Genomic DNA, 20,324 nt, shown 5'->3' with positions numbered 1-20,324 from the left:
ATGCTCCATGTAAACATGCACCATGATCTGTTTATGGTAGACTCATGAAAAGAGATGTTAACCAGCTCCAGTGATTCCTTTAAGCCTTTATCTGTTACTCTGAGTTCTTTTTAACATTACTGATCATTCTGCCTTGTGCTTCTGTCGTCATCTTAGCTGGACGCCCACTTCTATGGAGAAAAGCCACAGAACAAAATCATCTCCATTTATACATCTTCTGAGATCTCTTTTGCGAGGCATGGTTCACATCAGCAGATGTTTCATGTGAACAGCAAACTCAAAATGTTGAAGTATTTTTTCAGATTGAGTAGCTCTAACCCACACCTCCACACCTTGAATGTTGTTTTCAATATGAACAAGAATAATACAATAGTTTGTTTTTTATTAGTTAAAATAGATTGTGTTTGTTCATTCAGATCAAGACCTGACCGTATTTTAAGACTATCTTATGTGTAAATGCAGGTAGTTCTAAAGTGTTCACTTACTTTTTCTTGCCACTATAACTACAGTACTTGGATTACTGTATTTTGATGTTTTCTACGTCTGCTCATTATGTATTCCAGACTAGAAGATACTGATGTGAAAGAAAACAAATTACCAAAACAGAGAACATGTCTAGTTTTGATAGAAAGAAAAATTAGACATTTACGTTTTTGTTTCTCTGTCAGTCTTGCCCCTGTAGCAGTGTGGACACCTGTAATGGACACACTGGGAAACAGAGTCACTGTGACCATGTATGACTGTTGTTGTCCAAAACTAAGCACAATCAGGATATTTTGTCTAAAGCAGCCGGACGTTTGATTTGCTGCCAAATGATTGGGAGAGACAATGTCTGTGGTCAGTGTGTGAAATATTCAGACACAACCTGAAAGGATTTTAATGAAGATAAAACAAGTAATGTGAAAACCTTTAGGGAGACTGTTAATGTGTGATTTATGACCTCCACACTCACTTGCTTGCTCATGGCTTGTGCCCAGCTGTTACCTTTAATGTAATTTTTAATCACAAATATTTTAAAGGGAGATAGTAGGTGCTTACCTTTCCTAGCTTCAAAAATGCTGGTTTGCTTCCTTTCAGTTGGATGAAACCATATAATTATGAAATAATCCTATTTTATAGTTTACAGGATTAAGTTAGGGTTAAAGTTAAAAGCTCTAGTTTATTTTCCCTACATAAATCATATCACGCCCCCCCCACCCCACTGCACTGGCTCTACCCCCCCCTCCCCCAACCAAGGGGGCCCGCCCTTCTTGATTTACACACACATTCATAAAAATGAGTATAGTTTTCATAACTGTGACGTGTTAATATGTTTAAATGTCCATACATTGATAAGTAATGCAGTATTCAAATGGAAACGAGTGGGCTTCATGTGTTGTAGTCTCTAGAGTGGACTTTATGGTATAATCTATTTTCTATCTCCCATAGAACCTCTATATATTTACCAGTTATCTCCTTTTACAGCTAAAGATTCATTGTGAAGTAAAGTTTCGACTAATTTAATGACTTCTGTTTTTAGAGGGCCTGCTCTGAATAAAAACAAAAACATGTCATTGAACGGAATTTGCTCATAGCCCTGACAGCAGCAGTCTCCTCCCCCTGAGGTGGATGTGAAGAAGAGCACTCTCGAGTCTGTCTGACATACAGGAAGAAGTTGAATAAGTCTAAAACCCCACAGCATTAGCCTTAAACTCGCCAGCAGTTTATTTCTTTCGCGCACTTTCGCGTTTTCTCTGTCGACTTGCTGAAATGCAGAAGTGAAAGAATGAAGGTGAATCTGAGGACTGCTGTTAAACTGGAGGCGCTGTAACGTGTGGACTGTACTTCACCCGAAGAGAAGTGCCATTCGTTCATAAATGGAAAACCAGGACAAATCTTAAGCGTATCTTCACTAAAAAAAACATGTCAGAGCACAGATCCAGTTTTCTTCACATTGGAGACATTGTGTCTCTTTACGCGGAAGGCTCGGTGAATGGCTTCATCAGTACTTTGGGGTATGTTCCTCCTGTCTGCTACTCATTTTGTTACTCACTGGGGAGTCCAGATGGGTTGATCCTCACGTATGCACTATTTTAACTACTTATGTGCTTTGCGTCTGACACGAGTTGCCGCTTTCTTCATCTCGAACCCTTCACTGTAAACTGCCTCAAGGAGGAACTTAGTGCGGGACTTGTGGCCAAGGCCTGTCAACGCGCAAACTACTGCTTCTCAGGAAACTCTTCACGTTTAGGCAAATGTAACAGGAATGCAAAGCAGCGTGTTGCCCAGGTGCTGATGGTTACAAGCGGATCTTTTTGACGTGATCCCTAAAGTTGTGCCCTGGGACCCACAGGGTGACATGAAGGGGTGTCAGGGGTGCCCTCAGCAAAAAGTGGGAGATCCGGTTATGTAGACCTTGTGTAAATCGTATTCAACAGTATTTCTACATTGAGTGTAACACACACGTTTAAGTGTATTTGTGATTGTCCATAGTGTGAAACATAGTGTCATAGCCAAGTTTTGATAAGGTCTGAATCACTTGATTTGGAGCTCAAAATCAAAAGTTTGCTGCTTAATTCAGCCACTAGTCTCTCGTTTAAAGCTGTGGTTACCAACCTGGGGGTAGATAAAGTAAAGCTTAGGGGTCACAAGATGAGTGATGGGACTATCAAAAGTTGAATTCAATTTGTCAGACCTTCTCTTGTAAAATACTCTCCTGTTAATAATAATTAATCAAGGGAAATGAAATGATTCATTTTAATGGGTCACAACCAGTCTTGAAGTATGTCATAGCCAATCAGTTGTCGGTCTGATTTCATTTTCAGGGCTGTGTGTAGGTGTGATGGAAACTGCTCTTCACTGTGTCATTCTCCACACAGCAGAAAAAAAAGAAAAAAAAGCGACACGAGCAGTTTGTTTGGCTGTAGTTCCTCCTGAGCTGAAAGCTTTCAGTGCAAGGTGAAATACCTCGGTGGTTCCAGGTGCACTCTGGCCTCTGATCCTGCAGAACAAGCGTGGAAAGATCGACTGACCCTGAAGTATGAGCCGGCCCCGCCTGTGTCCTCTCCCTTTTCCTCACTTTCTATTTCTCACTTTCTCTCTTGTTCCCTTTCCTGCCTTAAGTTCCTCCTGCAAGCGGTAACTTCACAACAGCTTGCAGATGTTGATGTCAACACCTCGTCTTTAATGCCTTAGACTGCGAAGGAATTAGAAAAATAATTACAAGCATTTGAGCAAATGGCAGCTGAAGTATGTTTGTACCTGGACTCACACCCAGGTTGTACACAGCAGTGTTCCATGACTCACTATCTGCAGGAGTGCACACAGCCGGCATACTTTCTGTTGCTGAAAAGCTCCCGTTTCTGTCAAGGTCTGTGCCAATGCAAATGTACGCAGCACACACAGGGGCTGTAAATTTCAAAATGCAAAAGTTCACAGCAGCAAACTGTTCACACCTCCTGTTGTTGTGGAGCAAAGTAGTGAAATTCTTATCAGCATTCAATAACTCATGCAGTCTGACAGGAGCACTGAGCATTTTATTGAGGGCTGCATAAGGCCTCCCATGCCCATGTTTGCTCAGGATAACAATGAATCTGTGAGTTCCTTCCACACCTTACATTGTAAACACTAAGAAGCCAAAATGACCTTTTTAAGGAACGTAAAGGTCATTTGGCTGATCCATATCCCCTTGTGACCTTGACCTTTTGGATATTGCGCTTTCCCATATTTCCCGTTATCAGGAGGGTTTATTTTGGAGATCCATGATATTTTTCTAAGATAAAAAATAATTCTGTATCCATCATTTGAAGTGTTTCTGTATGCTGATTTCCCTGTGGATTTACACCTCTCGCCAACAATTCATCATGGAGCATTTTTAGCGAGGAAGTGTATGACTCAGTTAGATTATTGGGTTTTGTTGTCAGCAGGTTGAAACATGCAGTAACAAAAAACGCATATTCATTTTTCTAATGAGGTAATTTTCTGTTGCACACATGAAACATATCAGGCCTGTTGCTCCGTGTTACCTACTCTGTTTTTCTGCGTTGTTGTCTCAGTCCACTCCACACAAGCAAAGGAGCTATAATTAGCTTGTCTGTGTCCAGCCTGGTAGATTTATCTTTGGTTCATGTTTAACTCAGTTACACAGCAAACTCTCGCACTGGCTGTGGGTGTCAGGCACCGTCAAAGCCTCTCTGTTTGAACTTACGCCCCGGCCCTCTGCGGACTTAAGATTACTTATTTATGAGCTCCAGAGACCTTTCCAGAGAGCCTTCCTGTGCCATTTAGCTCTCGATAGTGTTTCCTGTTGGGCTCTATTGTTTCTCATTTAGATTTTACTCTGATACAGAGTTGGAGGAAATAAAACACAGCCTGTGGATTGACACACTGATCAAGTGCTGCGGCAGAAATAGGAAATGGCTCAGCTCACTTCAGCCGGGCTGCCAGCTTTGTATGAATTGGAGGAATTGTGCATTGCATTATGTTTCTCTTCAGTGGACGGGATGAATGGATGTGCTTGTGCACCTCGGCCTTTGGTTCAAATGGGATAGAGGGAATGGGATGGAGTCCTCTGTATAGAAGTTGGTAGCTGGTGATGTGGAATATATTTCAGCAGGTTTATGTTGCATTCATGACTGTAACGCTGTGAGAATCCTGACAAACACTGAACAACAGACAAGAAAACACTGTGACAATTGTCCTAAGAGAACTGGTTTTCCACACCTAGTTCTTAGACTTAGCTGACCTTTGACACCAGATGATCTCAAATTTAACTAAACCAATTTCCTGGAGGAGGATTAAAGTTAGTCCAGGATGAAATGAAATCTTGAATAAAACGTCCAGGCGTGTCTTTAGATTAATGGATTAATGGCGCCACCTATGCAAGGATTAACTGACATTTTCAACCCGTCCAGTTCACTTTTCTCACATGTAGAAAGAAAATGAAGTACATACAGTTTCACTGCTGTGGCCAGACTGGCATTTTAGTCCCACAAAAGGAAAAGCCTGCACCCCGCTCTGATCACTTTAATGCTTTAGTTATTCTGTTCATGAACCCGCTCTTTTTTCCAGTCTCCATTGTTTTTCCTGGTTTAATGTGCCCATTTCCACTGAATGAGGGCCTCTCAGCCATTCCGCCTTCAGTCCTCTCAGTGTTGACTACTAACATAGGTGGCTGAAATAAAACTAAGATTAATCCAGGATTGAATACTCTAGATTACATAAATTCTGCTCTTGGTTTCATTTCCCTCCTCATAAACTGTCCAATGATGAGAAAACTTCCAGCCATCAGATCTTCCTCATCTTTATGTGTCGAACTGATACATGATGTGATGTGAGAGATGAATACAAGTTGTAAGCGGTGTTTCATGAATGAGATAAAATAAGCCCCTGTGAATGAATAACAACCGCGTGTGTGCTTGATACAGTGATTGCATAATTCTCTTTTGCAACATTAACTCCGACATGTCTTGTGAACCGAATCATTTACTCTGGATATCAGTCATCATCAGCGTTGTAATTTCAACTGTCAAGTTTGCAGATTTGTAATGTGTGACCTGCTGTGCGTCTCTGAATCTCTTGGTGACACTTCTGTAGTGTGTAAAACATTCAGCAACTAGCAAATAAAAGGCAAGGATGTGGGTAACAAGGCAGTTATTAGCTAGTTTGTCGCCTTCTGAATGCCCTCTAATCAACCTTGCACAGAAGCCACATGGTTTCCTCTGGTGATGGCAGCCCACTGACTACAGTTGACTTTACCTCAATGACCAAAACAGTGTTGTTTCTCAGAGCTTCATTTTACATTTTACACACACTGCGTTGACATCTGGTTTTGTTGTGGATAATATTTGATAGATTTTCCATCCATCTTTTTTTCACTCCATGTGAAAAACCACAGAAAGTTGAATGTCATTTTAGCCTGTTGTATCTATCTCAATACAAACAACAAGACTTAGCACATCTCCTCCTGCTGGGCCGGGCAGCAGAGATCAAAGCAGCGTTCAACTAAATGAGCTCCGTCCAGTGACATTCAGAGCGTCAGTCCAGATATCGGGTGAGCTGTAAGGAGACAGATATGATGCTGAACAGAGCTCGGTCTTGTGTTGCCAGCTGAGCTTTTCATCCTGCAGGTGGCCATACAACTGTAGAGCAAGTGTGGTTTTGACCCGTGTATTCAAATAATCAGTTTTAGCAGTAATCTGACTCTGTAATCTGAGACTCTGTTTTGTGTATTGACATTTGTCTGTAACACAACAATTAGACAGTTTGTGTCATGCAAACCTTTTTGAGGACAAGTGATTTTCTGGTCAGTAGAGCCATTGCATATGAAATGCAGTATGTTTACGTAAAGGTTGAAATTAGCTACAACTAAAATGGATGAAAGAAATTATGGTGAGTGAATTTTATTTTGAAATCATTTTGTGCTCTTCTCTACAGGCTTGTCGATGACAGGTGTGTGGTCCAGCCTGATGCTGGAGACCTGGCAAACCCACCCAAAAAGTTCAGAGGTGTGTATGAGTATACAAGTCACACTGGTTCGAGGTTACACACACACACACACACACACACACACACACACACACACACACACACACACACACACACACACACACACACACCCCTCACTTTTTTTAATCTGCCAAGGCTGACCAGAGCCTTTGCGCTCAGTGTTGTTTAACACAACATTGTGGTTTTCACAATGCTTTTATGGGTTTAACTGACTCCACAGGCCCCTGGTGGGTAAATAACCAATGACCTCAAAAATGCAGTTTCACCGCATTGAGACCCTTGAGTGACACTTAACCTGACTCACAGAAAGTGACACCCATGTGCCTCAATGCTTCTCCTCCACCGCAGATTGCCTCTTCAAGGTGTGTCCCATGAACAGATACTCAGCCCAGAAGCAGTTCTGGAAGGCAAAACAGGGAAAACAAGGAAACAACAACACACAGGGAGATCTGTTCAAGAAGCTACAGGTAGAGCTCTTTTATCGCAATCTGAATCTTCATCTTCATTTTTCATTTGCATACGAAAGCTATAACATACCTCTGTTCCATTATTCAGCATGCCGCAGAACTGGAGCAGAAGCAGAACGAGTCAGAGAACAAGAAGCTCCTCGGAGACATCGTCAAATACAGCAATGTCATCCAGGTACATCCCGTCTCTTCAGCAAACACCTGTGGCGTCAGACTGTCCCCAGTCCAGAGCTTTGTTTTTGTTTTCTTGTTTACCAAGGTTGCGTTACTGTCATCCAATCCCTGATACCCCAGGCAGTTTTGGAAAAGTCTGAAGTGGTCGTATTACCTTTCAGTGATTGCTAAGCTCCTATTTTAGAGGTTGAATTGAGAAAAAGAAATTACATATTTAACTGCTTTTGGATAATGTGTTCACAGCAGTTGCCATTGCTCTGCTGTTTGAGTAAATGCATCCTATCAATAAGCAATTTGTTATGGGTTAGCTTATTTACCCCCAGTTTGTGAAATGGAATCAGGAAATGTGTTGCGTGGTAGGACACACACATCTTCCATGAGGCCAGATTGTAAATGGTGGAGCAATGCTTTGGAGTTAAATAAGAAGTTACTTGCTTAGTTACCTCTGCTTCTTTTCCAAAAAATGGATTTCCTATTACTCTTGTACAGTGGTTGAAGGTAACTAAGTACATTTACTTTAGTACTGTCCTGAACTACAGATTTGAGCTACTTGTACTTTACTTTTCTTAACACTTACTTATACCCCTACTATAAGTCAGAGGGAAATATTGTACCTTTTAATCTGCTACAATTAATCAAACAGCTTTAGCTACTAGTTACATTACGCAGTAAAACTTATAGAGTATGATGCTTTGTTATAGATTAAACTTCCCAGGGTATGCAAGTTGATCGGAAACGATCAGTTTCTTTTGATATATGTTTGTCATTTTTCGTGCAAAAAACATTTTATGTTTCCAACTTTTCAAATATGAGGATTTGCTGCTTTTCCTTTTAATTGTTCAAATAATTTCAATTCATTTGATTAATTTTGAGGTTTGCACTATTGGTTGGACAAAACAAGCATCCATTTTCAGAATTTTAACAAACCTTTTAGTTAAATCTTTACCATGTCATATTAGGATCTGAATGATTCCTCCACCACTGCTGCTGAACTACCTAAACACCCTGATTCTTCTCTCTCAGCTCCTGCACATTAAGAGTAATAAGTACCTTACGGTCAACAAGCGTCTCCCCGCTTTGCTGGAGAAGAACGCCATGCGGGTTTCTTTGGACCCGGCCGGGAACGAGGGCTCTTGGTTCTACATTCAGCCCTTCTGGAAGCTCCGCAGCGAAGGAGATAATGTAGGTTTCCCCTCCGCCGGGAGTCACCTCACTATAGATACAAAGTTCTGTACAACAACTTGACATTCCTCTCTGTTTAGACTGTCAGTTCATTGTTTGTCCTGTTCCAGTAACATTTCTGATTTTGTCCTTCCCCTTTGGCTTTAGCATCCTATGGTTAAAGGTATTGCTCTTGATTGTGCATGGTGTTTGTGCATTATTAGGTCAGACACAGAATATCATAAAAGTCAAAGCATGGATGCACCAGTCTTCCCATTGCATGTGGACTTGCAGGTTGAGCTTAAAGAGTATTAAGTCAGTTGTTACTTTCTGTCCACTGTATGGCATCAATACTGCTTCATTATAGTTAAAATGTTTTTTTTAATATTGCAGCACAGAATCAGAGTAAATGTGATGAGCCACCCACTTCAGTCGCCACTGTGTGCTTGTGTATAGCTGCTTAACACGAGACGCAGTCGAGTGTGTACAGTCTGATATAACTGATGTTAGACTGTGTTAGAGAGCATGTATTGTGCAAGCAATGATACAATAACAGGTAGTGTACTTTTCAGTCACCATGTCTTTCTATGCTGCATTCATGTCCACTCACCACAGTATAAATAAACCAGTATGCTGTCAACAGCTCAACCACTCTCTCATGTGAATCTCAGCCTGTTGCTGCTGCACATAGCACCTTTGAAAATGAGTGGATGTTTGCAGACCTGACACAAACCTGTTGCATGGATACACTCTTTCTTTCTGTTTAATCCATTTGAAAACTGCTGGAAGTTCATAGAAACCTCGGTAAACTCCTGCTGCGATATGAATGTCTCTAATTTGGTTCAAGGTGGTGGTTGGAGACAAGGTTGTGCTAATGCCAGTGAACGCAGGGCAGCCTCTTCACGCCAGTAACATTGAGCTGCTGGACAACCCCGGCTGCAAAGAGGTGGGACTAATTTATTTATGTTGTTTCTATCAGTTTTGAAACAGGTAGCTTTCCTTTTCACCAGAAAGACCTACAGCTTGTCTCCTAGCTTGTAGTTCATTTGAGTTTTTGATGTAATTATATATCATCTCAGCCCACAGAGAAGCATTTAATCACGTTGCCAATGTTTGTCCCCTAAACTGCTTCTTGCTGTAGGTCAATGCTGTCAACTGTAACACCAGCTGGAAGGTCACCTTGTTCATGAAGTTTAGCGACTACAGGGAAGATGTTCTTAAGGGGGTATGTTGTTTTATTGCTTTTAGGTCTGTTTATTCGGTCTGTCTTTTAGCAGAATTTCTTGTAGTTTGCACATTTTTACAGCAGAGCAGCAAGCAGCAGTCCCATGTTCTGTGTGTGTCCTCTGTCAGGGAGATGTGGTGAGGCTGTTTCACGCTGAGCAGGAGAAGTTTCTGACCTGTGACGAGTACAAGAAGCAGCAGCACGTCTTTCTCAGGACCACACTGAGGCAATCTGCCACCTCTGCCACCAGCTCCAAGGCTCTGTGGGAGGTTGAGGTAAAACACAGACAAGAATTATAAGTATCTCTCTGTAATTTTTCAGAATATGATTGATGCTGCTTTATTTAAATCATTGTTTTTAGAAGGAGATGATGCTCATTTAGCATGTGATGACTGGTGAAATTGTAATGTCAACAAAATAAAGACCCTACCGAAGGCGGCGGAATCGTAAATTTTGCCCAGCTCAGTTAAATAAACATGATGTGTTTTTTTTTTTGTTTTTTTTTTACTTAAATCTAAAGTTTTGTGATAAGTAAGGACACTTCAAACGTTAGTTCTTTGTAATCCACTGTCTATTGTACTGGATGTTCCTCTTTATCAGCTTGTACTGAATTTAAGTTCCTCTTGTCCCTCTGCTGTTTGTGCTAGAGTGTACTTATGTCACCCTATCAGTTGTTGACATGTTGTTGTGCCAGGGTGACAAACAAATTCCTGTTGTACTAAGCACATAGGCTGACTCTCACTCACTCTGACACCAAAGTGATAGGCTTAACATGACGTCGCTGTACCAAGTGCTGCAAATGAAGACATGCATCTTTGTTTCATTTGGTTTGTGAACTTATTCTGGCTCTGAAGGACCAGAGAACAATACGCCGAAATAATCCTTAGACTGATTTTTAAACCAATCCAAATGTGTGTCTGGCATTGTCATACCTATACAGACATAAACTGAAAACGTCCTTCTGCATTATATTAGAACAGTTTGAGGGACAAGCTGACGAACAAAAACATGATTAACAGTGTACAAAAACTGATGCTTCTACAGTAGGTGTATCATTTATTATTTTGTGCTCCCATGGTAGGTCGTGCACTATGACCCCTGCAGAGGCGGAGCCGGCCAGTGGAACAGTCTCTTCCGTTTTAAACACCTGGCGACTGGGAATTACCTTGCAGCTGAGGTGAGTTTTACTGTTCAGCTTGTGTCAGTTTTCACTTTCAGTTTTCTTTTTGTAGCTGCTCATCGTTGTGTTTTTACTACTCGGTACTCTTAGAAAAGTAGCTCACTCTTTACGATCAATTTGCCTGAGTCACTTAATTTTTCCAAATTGAGAGGACCTACATTTCAGTGTCTGAATGAGCACAGTTGAAGAGACTTTAGGTGATGTGCTGTAGGTGGCAGTGTTCCCACTGATATGGCCACTATCACCCATCTTCTGCTGTTGAATGGTTTGGTTTTGGGTGATGGGATTGGGATGATAATGACAGGATGATCATCTGAGCTTTTGTAGAACTGAGGCCACTGACCGCTCAATATCTCTGCAGGTGAACCCTGAATTCAAAGAGAACACGGTGGAGACCAAAGGAGAGGTGAGTCAGTCAAACAAAAACAGTTAGCTACATAATCACACCCATCTGACCTCAGACTGAATTATAGACAGAATTATACATCATCTAATATACAAGGCTGATATATGTAGTTAAACATATCAGAAATGGAAATATTTTGTCATTTCACACCATCGGTGAGTCAGTTTGCACTTGACTGAAAGGTAAAATGAGTTAGTGAACAGGAGATAAAATTATGTTTTAGTGGAAAGAACGATTATCTTATCAGTTACACATTGTCTGTCCAACTTCAGGCCCTTCTCTGTCTCCTCATCCTTTGGTTATGCAATACCACCAGTTCTCTCACACACACACACACACACACACACACACACACACACACACACACAGAGACATACACATAGACACACACAAACTCTGCCAAACTCTGAATCTATATCTAGACATTTCTTTCAGCTCTTCCTTGCACATTTGTATTCTGGCAATGCAAGGAACACGCACACAAACTCTCTCAGCCTCACACACTTTCTCATGCACATGCTGAATTTCAGACACACAGGGGGCTCCTTACATAACGTCTGGGTGTGGGGGTGCCCTGTGAGAGGGGATGGAGGGGAGGCAGACGTGCTGTCTGCTCTGCTCTACTCGCCTGTGCTAAGCTGGTGGGGTGAGTCACCAGCGGAGGGGAGGGGAGGGAAGGGGAGGGGAAGGGAAGGAGGAGGGGAGGGAGTGGGAGGATAGAGAAGCTGAGGCGTGGAGGCAGCTCTGGGGAGCTTCCCATTGACATGCAGAGAACAGTGGGAGAAATTAACCCTCGCCATTATCTGCTGCATCTGCACAGTGCAGACCGTACCAGCCTATGTACTGCAGTGTCTGACACGGCACACAGAGAAACCATGGCTCTCTGACTATATCTCTATGTAATGTGATGCCTCATTAGTGTCAGACTCTATGACAGTATAGTTTGGCTCACATCCGTCTGCCCTCAGGATTCTTAGATTTTATCAACAGTTGAGCTTGTTTATCAGTGTTTACAGGAGCATGTGTGGAAAGATATGGCAACCATTTTTATGGTCACAAAGACTTACTAACCCACTAAAAATATTTTTCATTCAAAATAGGCTGAATTTTTACACTACAGCAAGATAGAGATAATTTATGAAGACTATAAAATGTGAAGTATGGGATTGCAGTTTAAAATTGTGGTGAGTTAGAGTGCTGCTGCAGATGAAGAGGAGAGAATGCGCTCTTCTGCTGAGTGAACTGCTCGTAGTGCCTTGTCAACTATTCAAGTAGAGATGCGAAAAATTATCAATGGAAATTATATCTTTTGGTCTACCATGTGTAATCTAGTAATGTAAGTAATTTACCAGATATTTGTTGGTTGCAGTTTCTCTGTATCTTAGGGCAACTAGGGCTGCAACTAACAGTTGTTATCATATTGGACTATTTCCTTCATTAATCAGTCAAGCACTTTTGTTTATAAATCATCAGAAAATAGTGGTGGTGGTTAATGGATTAATGAATTAAGACATCTATTTGGGCTCTGATAACTTTTTTTAAGGACACTCGGAATTACTGACATTTTACAGACCCAACAATTATTGCAATCATTTCATGCTAAATGGTTCATAATCAATAATGAAAGTAGTAATTAATTGCAGGCCTAAGTGGCTTTGAATAGTTATGTGACCAATCTGTTTATTTTTGTTGTATAGACTACAGTATACACTGAATATACATAACATACTGTAATACCGTGTACGGTATTTTAAAAGACTGAGATATTGATAAACTGCTGAACTGTCTGTGCCTTGTAAGCTTTTAAACAGCAGACACTAATGTCTACTGCCTCTGTGTGTGTGTGCATATTTGTCTGTCTGCGGGTGTCCTTGTGTTTGTGCTGCAGAATGAGACAGATCCTGTGTTCTCCAAGAGAAAGCATCAAGCAGCAGAGAAGATTGCCTTCACCCTGGTTTCTGTTCCCCATGGGAATGACATTGCCTCTCTGTTTGAGCTGGATGCCACCACTCTGCAGCGGGCCGACTGTCTCGTGCCCAGGTCAGTCACTCACACGGGGGCAACAATAACATGTTACATCTGCTGCGGTTGAATCCACGGGGAGCATTTTTCACCAGAGTTCACAATGCAGAGCACAGTAGGTCTAGTTCTTGTCAGAAAATCGCCCATTAGGGTGAGATAATGTCACTTACTTTGAAACAGAAATGTGTTTTTTGAGTTGAGTATGTTTTTTTTCTGGCTTTTTGTGCCTTTTATTGATAGTGCAGTAGAGAGAGACAGGAAATGGGGAGGCAGAGAGAGGGGGAATGACATGCAGGTAAGGGTTTGTCCGATGCGGCCCCGAACCGGGGCCATCTGCAGCGAGGACTGTAGCCTCTACACATGGGGCGGACGCTCATCCAACTGAGCTACTCGACGCCAAGTATGTGCCATTTTGTTGTTGGCAAAACAGCAGTCTGAAACATACTTACACTTGTTACTGGATCATTTCTCAAACAAGTGAAAATCAACATAACAAGACAAACAGTCTATTGCCATGCCAGCAGGCGAGTGAGGCTGCACTTATGCACAGCATTGCTTTGAGCTAAATGCTAACATTAGCATGCTAAAATGCTCATAATGACAATGTTAATGTTCTGATATTTAGCAGGTATAATGATTTTACATGCTCACATTATTTTAGCATGTTCATTCACACCAGCAAAGCAGAACTGATTCTCATATTTGAGTGAGTCATAAACTCTAATTTTGGACAAATTGAAATTTTGACCTAATGATGGGGCTAAATGAAAAATAAGAGGTTTACCAAAGTTATAATTTCTCTAGACGTGAACATGAATGTCCAGATTTCATGGCAATTCATCTGGTGGTTGTTGAGAAATTTTACTTAAAATTAATCAAAAACCAATTGAAAATGTCACCCTCATGGCCACACTAGAGGAACTGTTATTAGGATTCTGCACAGGGGATGCTTGAATGTCTGTACCAAACTTTGTGCCAGTTCATCCAGTAGATGTCACTAGATAAGTCAAAGTTTGATCAAATGATGGAGCTAAAGGAAAAGTCAGGGGATCTTCAAAGTCAATAGGATTCATCCTCTGGGCACCGTGAATGTCTGTGCCAATTTGGTACAGACATGGCAATCCGTCTTATAGCTGTCAAAATATTTTCCAAAAAAACAAAAATGTCAAGCTGGTGGTGGCGCTAAATGAAAAGGCAGAGAATCAGTCAGAACATCATATTGTAATACTGAATACGAGGCTAATTTACTACCATCATGGCTTCTTTTTTTAGTTTAGTAACAGCAACTAAAAATCATACTTGCTGTAAATAATTTGTCCCATCCCTCCTCAGAAACTCATATGTGAGGCTTAGGCACCTGTGCACCAACACCTGGGTCACCAGCACTAACGTCCCCATTGATGCAGAGGAGGAGCGACCAGTTATGCTTAAGGTCTAATCTAAACACACACACACACACACACACACACACACTTACACACATATACGGTGGCTTTAGAGGGTAATTCAGAGATCTACAACACAATAAAGTGTGCAAAAAGTGAAGGGGTCTTTGTTTTGTAACAATAGATTGGTACCTGCCCCACTAAAGAGGACAAAGAGGCTTTTGCCATCGTGTCTGTTCCCCTGTCGGAGGTCAGGGACTTGGACTTCGCTAACGATGCCAGCAAAGTCTTGGAGTCCACCGTGAGGAAGCTTCAGTATGGCAACATCGCTCAGAATGAAAGGAGGTACAGAGACATGAGCGTGATGACAGAGGTGACACAGAGCGTTGTGCATATTTTATGATTTCATGATATTTTTTGCCTTCATATATGTTTACAGGTTTGTGACTAAGCTCCTGGAGGACCTGGTTTTCTTTGTGTGTGTGGTACCGAACAACGGCCAGGAAGTTTTATCTGTGGTCACCTCTACACCCAACCGAGAGAGGCAGAAACTCATGAGGGAACAGAACATCCTTGCTCAGGTCAGCACGAGTGCAAACACACACTCACACACGTCTGTCCCTTATGTTGGCACAAAATGAAGTGAATCCCAGAGCAAATCTTACTGAATGACCATTAGTGAGAAATTTTACAATAGCTACAGATTGGCCTCAAGAAGTGTACTTACTGAAGCATTTTCCTGCTATTGCTATTTGTCGATCCTCTATTGGTTCTTCATCACTGTGTCTGGGTTTCTGTTCCTCCAGATCTTTGGCATCCTGAAGGCACCGTTCACCGATCAGGGTGATGGTCCGATGCTGAGGTTGGAGGACTTGGGAGACCAGCGCTATGCTCACTTCAAGTACATGTTGAGACTCTGCTATAGGGTGTTACGACATTCCCAACAGGACTATCGCAAGAACCAGGCATGTTTCCATCTTCTGCACGAGTCTAATATTGACTGGTCATTGAGTAGTCATCAGGGTGATAGACATGGTCATTATCAACAGGATGCAGGGTAGTCTTAGGTTAGAGAGGTGGCTTTTAACTGGGAGCTTATCAGTATTTTCTTCCAGGCTGTCTGGGAAAATCGACCACAGCTGCTGTAATGATTCGCCTAATCAAAAAACCTAAGTAGTGCTCAAATGGTCTTTTAATCGATCAGTAGATCAACAGAAATAATTCACAAGTTTAATAATGAGCTCGCAGAACTTTTTCCGTCACAAATGAAGAGGTTGACATTAGCTAGCTAGCCTAAACTGACTATAGCTCGATACTCCAGGATAACTGCTTGAACTGAATCATTTGATTGACTGAGATCTTTACTCTACTTGTGCTACTGCCATGCTGCATTTTAGCAGGTAAACATTTGTCTGGTTTTATAACAAGAGGTAAACACACACATGATTGCTGAATTCCATTTAACTGCTTGAGGGTCCTTATGTTGGTTATGGATTACTGGGAAACTTGAACAGAACAGAGCCTTCATGTTATCAGTAATACATGAGCTTTTCGCTGGCTATGACGAGCTAAAAAGTCTGCTGTAAAAAGGCCTGTAGTAACTCAAGAAACTCAAAGTTGTATGGAGACATTCAATTATATATACTTGCTGTATCTTCTTGTAAAAATGCCAAACATTTGAAGATTTTCTCACTTTTCTTGATTTCATTTAATTACAAATTAAATATTTTCTTTTGTACTTGTCAAGCAAACTCACTGCATGACCTCACCTGGGCTTTTGATACGTTTTATGTATGCTTTTCATAATTTTTTGCCATTTTATAAAGGATTAATCAGTAGTCAAGTCAGTAGATTAATTGATAAAACCCCTCACCCTTGATGAAAAGAAGCAGGTTTTCACTAACCACAAAAGAAGTCCTGTTGAGCTGCTCAGTGGTTAAAAGGCTGTGGATGTGACAGGCAGCTCTCAAGTGTAACTGGGGAGCTTCATGAATGTGAATCAGGGCGCATTTTCAAAAGTTATCCTGTTCAACAAGTTCTTTCTGAATAATAGTTAAACAATTGCAAACTAGATGCAGTGATTCAGCACATTTTTACGCATCTCTTTGACTTCTCCTCTTGACTTCACTACCATGTGTTTAAAGCCATATGTTTCCCGTCCCACATAGGAATATATCGCCAAAAAGTTCTCAATCATGCAGTCTCAGATTGGGTATGAGATCCTGGCCGAGGACACAATCACTGCCCTGCTGCACAACAACCGCAAGCTGCTGGAAAAACACATCACAGCCAGGGAGATCGAGACCTTTGTCAGCCTGCTGAGGCGCAACAGAGAGCCCAGGTCAGACATGTACACCTCCCTTAGATTAGATGACCCCAAGGACACAATTTAGTAAAAGAAAATACAGAATACAAAATAAACATACATAAGATTTCTGTTGTGACTGGTTACTTTTGAAATAAAGGGACTGACCACTTCACAGGAACACGGAATAATGCAGTATAATGCAATCCAATACAAGCTGTGAATCATACCTACTTAACTTTATTTTTGGGGTGTTGTATTGGAATGAATGATTAGTATATTATAATGTGTTGCTGTCACTGTGTCCATCTGCTTTACATGTCAAATTTTAATCCAGAATTTATTGTGAGAGACAGAAAACTTGAAAAAATCAGTTATTCAAATCACACATTTTTTTCCCCCAAAACTCTTGCATAGAGTGAAAGTATGTACAGTCAATTATACACACACACTTTCATGTGTACAATCAGTTCATGTGTTTCTGTGCTGAAACTTGGTGATTCATGTTTGATCTGCTCTTCCAGATTCTTGGATTATCTCTCTGATCTCTGTGTGTCCAACAAGACTGCCATCCCCGTCACACAGGAGCTTATCTGTAAATTTATGCTGAACCCCACCAACGCAGATATCCTCATCCAGACCAAGTGAGTCACAACCTGTGGTATCTATATTTAAAGCATCCTGGTTGATCCCTTCATATTTCACTCGTTCATTTTTAAAACATGTTTAAAAATGCACATGCTCTCCACAGCAAGAGAGATTGCTGTTCCCTCCAGTGCGCCTCTTGTGAAATAGATATTTTCAGCAGCAGCTCTACGTCAAAGTGTAATGTGTGTAGTTTTTTTTTTTTTTTTCGAGTAACTGTTTTATGTCACACTTTCTCCCTCTCCCCTCCCTAGGCTAATCTCTAACACAGAAACCACCCTGGAGTCCTCCCTGCTGCAGGAGGAGGTGGAGGAGGAGGAGGTTTGGCTCTACTGGATCGACAGCCACAAGGAGCCTCACGGCAAATCCATCCGCCACCTGGCCCAGGATGCTAAGGGCAACCACAAGATGGATGTAGACATCATTACCTACTACAGGTGATGGTGGTACTCTAAACTTTCTTTCCATAGTAACACAAAAATAGCTGAAACAAGCAAGAGGGAGCCAATGTTTTCCCCTTTTTCCTCCATGTTCAATCTGCAAAACAAAAATCCCTTCACGTGTTTTTCTTCCATGTCCTTCACCTCTTCTGCAGATACCAACTGAACCTGTTTGCGAAAATGTGTCTGGACCGTCAGTACTTAGCCATCAACCAGATCACCTGTCAGTTACCTGTGGATCTGATCCTGCGCTGCATGTTCGACGACTGCCTGCCCTACAACCTCAGAGCCTCCTTCTGCCGCCTCATGCTGCACATGCATGTGGACCGTGACCCACAGGAGGCTGTGGTGCCTGTACGCTACGCTCGCCTCTGGACCGAGATCCCCTCCAAGATTACCATCCACGAGTGAGCGTCTGCCCGTGTGACTGTGCTTTGTATGATACTTTGAGAATGACCTCATTCAGATGGTGATTGTTTGTTTCTACAGGTTTGAGTACGAGTCCACCGACAGCTCAAGGGAGGAGATGAAGAGGAAGTTTGCCCCCACGATGGAGTTTGTGGAAGAATACCTCAAAGACGTCGTCAGTCAGCATTTTCCATTTGGGGATAAAGACAAGAATGAACTCACACTAGAGGTAAAATAAATTCAGTATGCTGTATTTATTTTTAGAATTCATCCTCATTTTATCACATAAGCTATTTCAAATTGGACTTCATTTTATTTGCCACAATAAATTTTCTAATCACGATGTGCTCAATTTACTTCTCTCTTCCAGGTGGTGAATCTGGCTCGTAACCTGGTTTACTTTGGTTTCTATAGCTTTAGTGAGCTGCTGCGTTTAACACGCACCCTGCTGGCCATCTTGGATATTGTCCAGCACCCACTCACCTTCATGAACAAGCTCAACAAGAGCCCAGAGGCTGGTCAGTGCACTTACACAGTATAAGTGCAATATCTCTTTGAATTGGTCAACTAAGGTTGAAGCTAATGAGTACAACTGTATTTTGCAGTTTCGTTATTTTGGGAGCAAGATCATTGAACAGGGAGGAGGGGACAGATAATATTCTTTGAGTGAAGGACAGACATGAGTCCTTGGGTTTTTAGATGGGAAATATGGATGCAGCAGTTAAAAATATAGATAGAAGCAAAGCTATACAGAAAAGCTTTAGGATTTTTAATTCAACTGTGACAGTAATAGGGAGCTAGCATAGGTAGAAAAGGTTTTGCTTTTACATCTTGTTAGAAGGATAAAGAAGTCTAGGTATCAGTGGAACTAAAATATGGAGTTACAGAAATAGAGACATGTCGATATGGTGCTAAAGATGATTTTCTGCAGATCATGATTGACAAAACCTTTCTTTGGGAATGTTTGAATAAAAGTAGTAGTTAGATTTAATGGACTGGAAAGAATAACAGAAAATGTTCTGGCCCATCTGGCATTTGATGTCCTCAGAGCATTTGTCTTAGCTTGTATGATACTTTCACAGGCTTGATGTATATCTTTATGATGACAGGCTTTAAACACACAAACACACCCAAAAAGCAAAATATATGACGACTGTTTCCTTTAGGCAATAATGTCCTGCGCACGATCCACGGCGTTGGAGAAATGATGACTCAGATGGTGATGAGTCGAGGTGTGCTGCACAGCCTCCCTGACACCCCTCCCTCCCTGCGCTACAGTAAAGGACACTTCCTGCCGGACAATGAGGACGTCATGGTGATGGACACCAAGCTAAAGATCATCGAGATCCTGCAAGTAAGCGCCACCTTCTGGATGTTCACGGTGCTATTTCACATTTTTTCACCTATCTCATACCTGAGTGACTGTTTCTGTGACTTCTTCCCTCCCTTTTAGTTCATCCTGAGCGTGAGGTTAGATTACAGGATCACATACTTGTTGTCCATCTACAAGAAAGAGTTTGGGGAGAAGAGCATAATTGACAGCTCTGTCTCATTGGCCGAAATGCCTCTAGTGACACGTGAGACTTTATTCCCTCTTGATACAAATACTGAAGCTATCCTCTTACATTCTAGCAGCTTACCATACTGAATTAACCACTATATTTTGCCCATAGCCTCTGAACCTGACATAGATGAGATCGCAGCCAAAGCAGAGAGCATGTTTGCAGGAAGGTGGGTGAAGTTGTGCTTGTTTACTGACTCGCAGTGTTTTTATACACTCTCGGAGCACTTGCCAAAGGAACCTCAAAGATGTAAGTGTGCATTTGTGTGATTTCAGCTCAGAGTTAAGTGCGGTGGAGCTGGACGATGAGGGCGGTCGGACCTTTCTGAGGGTTCTGATCCACCTTATCATGCAAGATTACCCCCCATTGGTGTCTGGCTCACTGCAACTCATCTTCAAACACTTCAGCCAGAGAGCTGAAGTGCTGCAGGCCTTCAAACAGGTAGCGACATAGCAGTC

At 41.7% G+C, this 20,324-nt stretch overlaps 1 protein-coding gene across 1 annotated transcript in view; it reads left to right on the top strand.

Moving 5' to 3' along the window:
- The first annotated feature begins 1,620 nt into the window (after positions 1-1,620).
- The window catches only part of itpr2 (inositol 1,4,5-trisphosphate receptor, type 2), a 55,033-nt gene continuing 36,329 nt past the window's right edge, over positions 1,621-20,324 (top strand). Inside the window, exons 1-25 of the mRNA XM_056386710.1 lie at positions 1,621-1,994; positions 6,415-6,485; positions 6,835-6,953; positions 7,042-7,128; positions 8,151-8,309; positions 9,136-9,234; positions 9,430-9,513; positions 9,642-9,788; positions 10,595-10,690; positions 11,055-11,099; positions 12,988-13,139; positions 14,454-14,553; positions 14,691-14,851; positions 14,946-15,087; positions 15,313-15,471; positions 16,675-16,847; positions 17,336-17,455; positions 17,711-17,893; positions 18,052-18,303; positions 18,386-18,533; positions 18,675-18,822; positions 19,471-19,658; positions 19,758-19,881; positions 19,978-20,035; positions 20,142-20,307. Coding sequence (XP_056242685.1) covers positions 1,903-1,994; positions 6,415-6,485; positions 6,835-6,953; positions 7,042-7,128; positions 8,151-8,309; positions 9,136-9,234; positions 9,430-9,513; positions 9,642-9,788; positions 10,595-10,690; positions 11,055-11,099; positions 12,988-13,139; positions 14,454-14,553; positions 14,691-14,851; positions 14,946-15,087; positions 15,313-15,471; positions 16,675-16,847; positions 17,336-17,455; positions 17,711-17,893; positions 18,052-18,303; positions 18,386-18,533; positions 18,675-18,822; positions 19,471-19,658; positions 19,758-19,881; positions 19,978-20,035; positions 20,142-20,307 — 3,273 coding nt within the window. The 5' untranslated portion in view covers positions 1,621-1,902. The remainder of the gene's footprint in view (positions 1,995-6,414; positions 6,486-6,834; positions 6,954-7,041; positions 7,129-8,150; positions 8,310-9,135; positions 9,235-9,429; positions 9,514-9,641; positions 9,789-10,594; positions 10,691-11,054; positions 11,100-12,987; positions 13,140-14,453; positions 14,554-14,690; positions 14,852-14,945; positions 15,088-15,312; positions 15,472-16,674; positions 16,848-17,335; positions 17,456-17,710; positions 17,894-18,051; positions 18,304-18,385; positions 18,534-18,674; positions 18,823-19,470; positions 19,659-19,757; positions 19,882-19,977; positions 20,036-20,141; positions 20,308-20,324) is intronic.

Source organism: Seriola aureovittata, chromosome 10, assembly GCF_021018895.1.
Source record: "Seriola aureovittata isolate HTS-2021-v1 ecotype China chromosome 10, ASM2101889v1, whole genome shotgun sequence".
Classification (NCBI taxonomy): domain Eukaryota; kingdom Metazoa; phylum Chordata; class Actinopteri; order Carangiformes; family Carangidae; genus Seriola; species Seriola aureovittata.
This window is presented reverse-complemented; position numbering and strand designations above follow the sequence as displayed.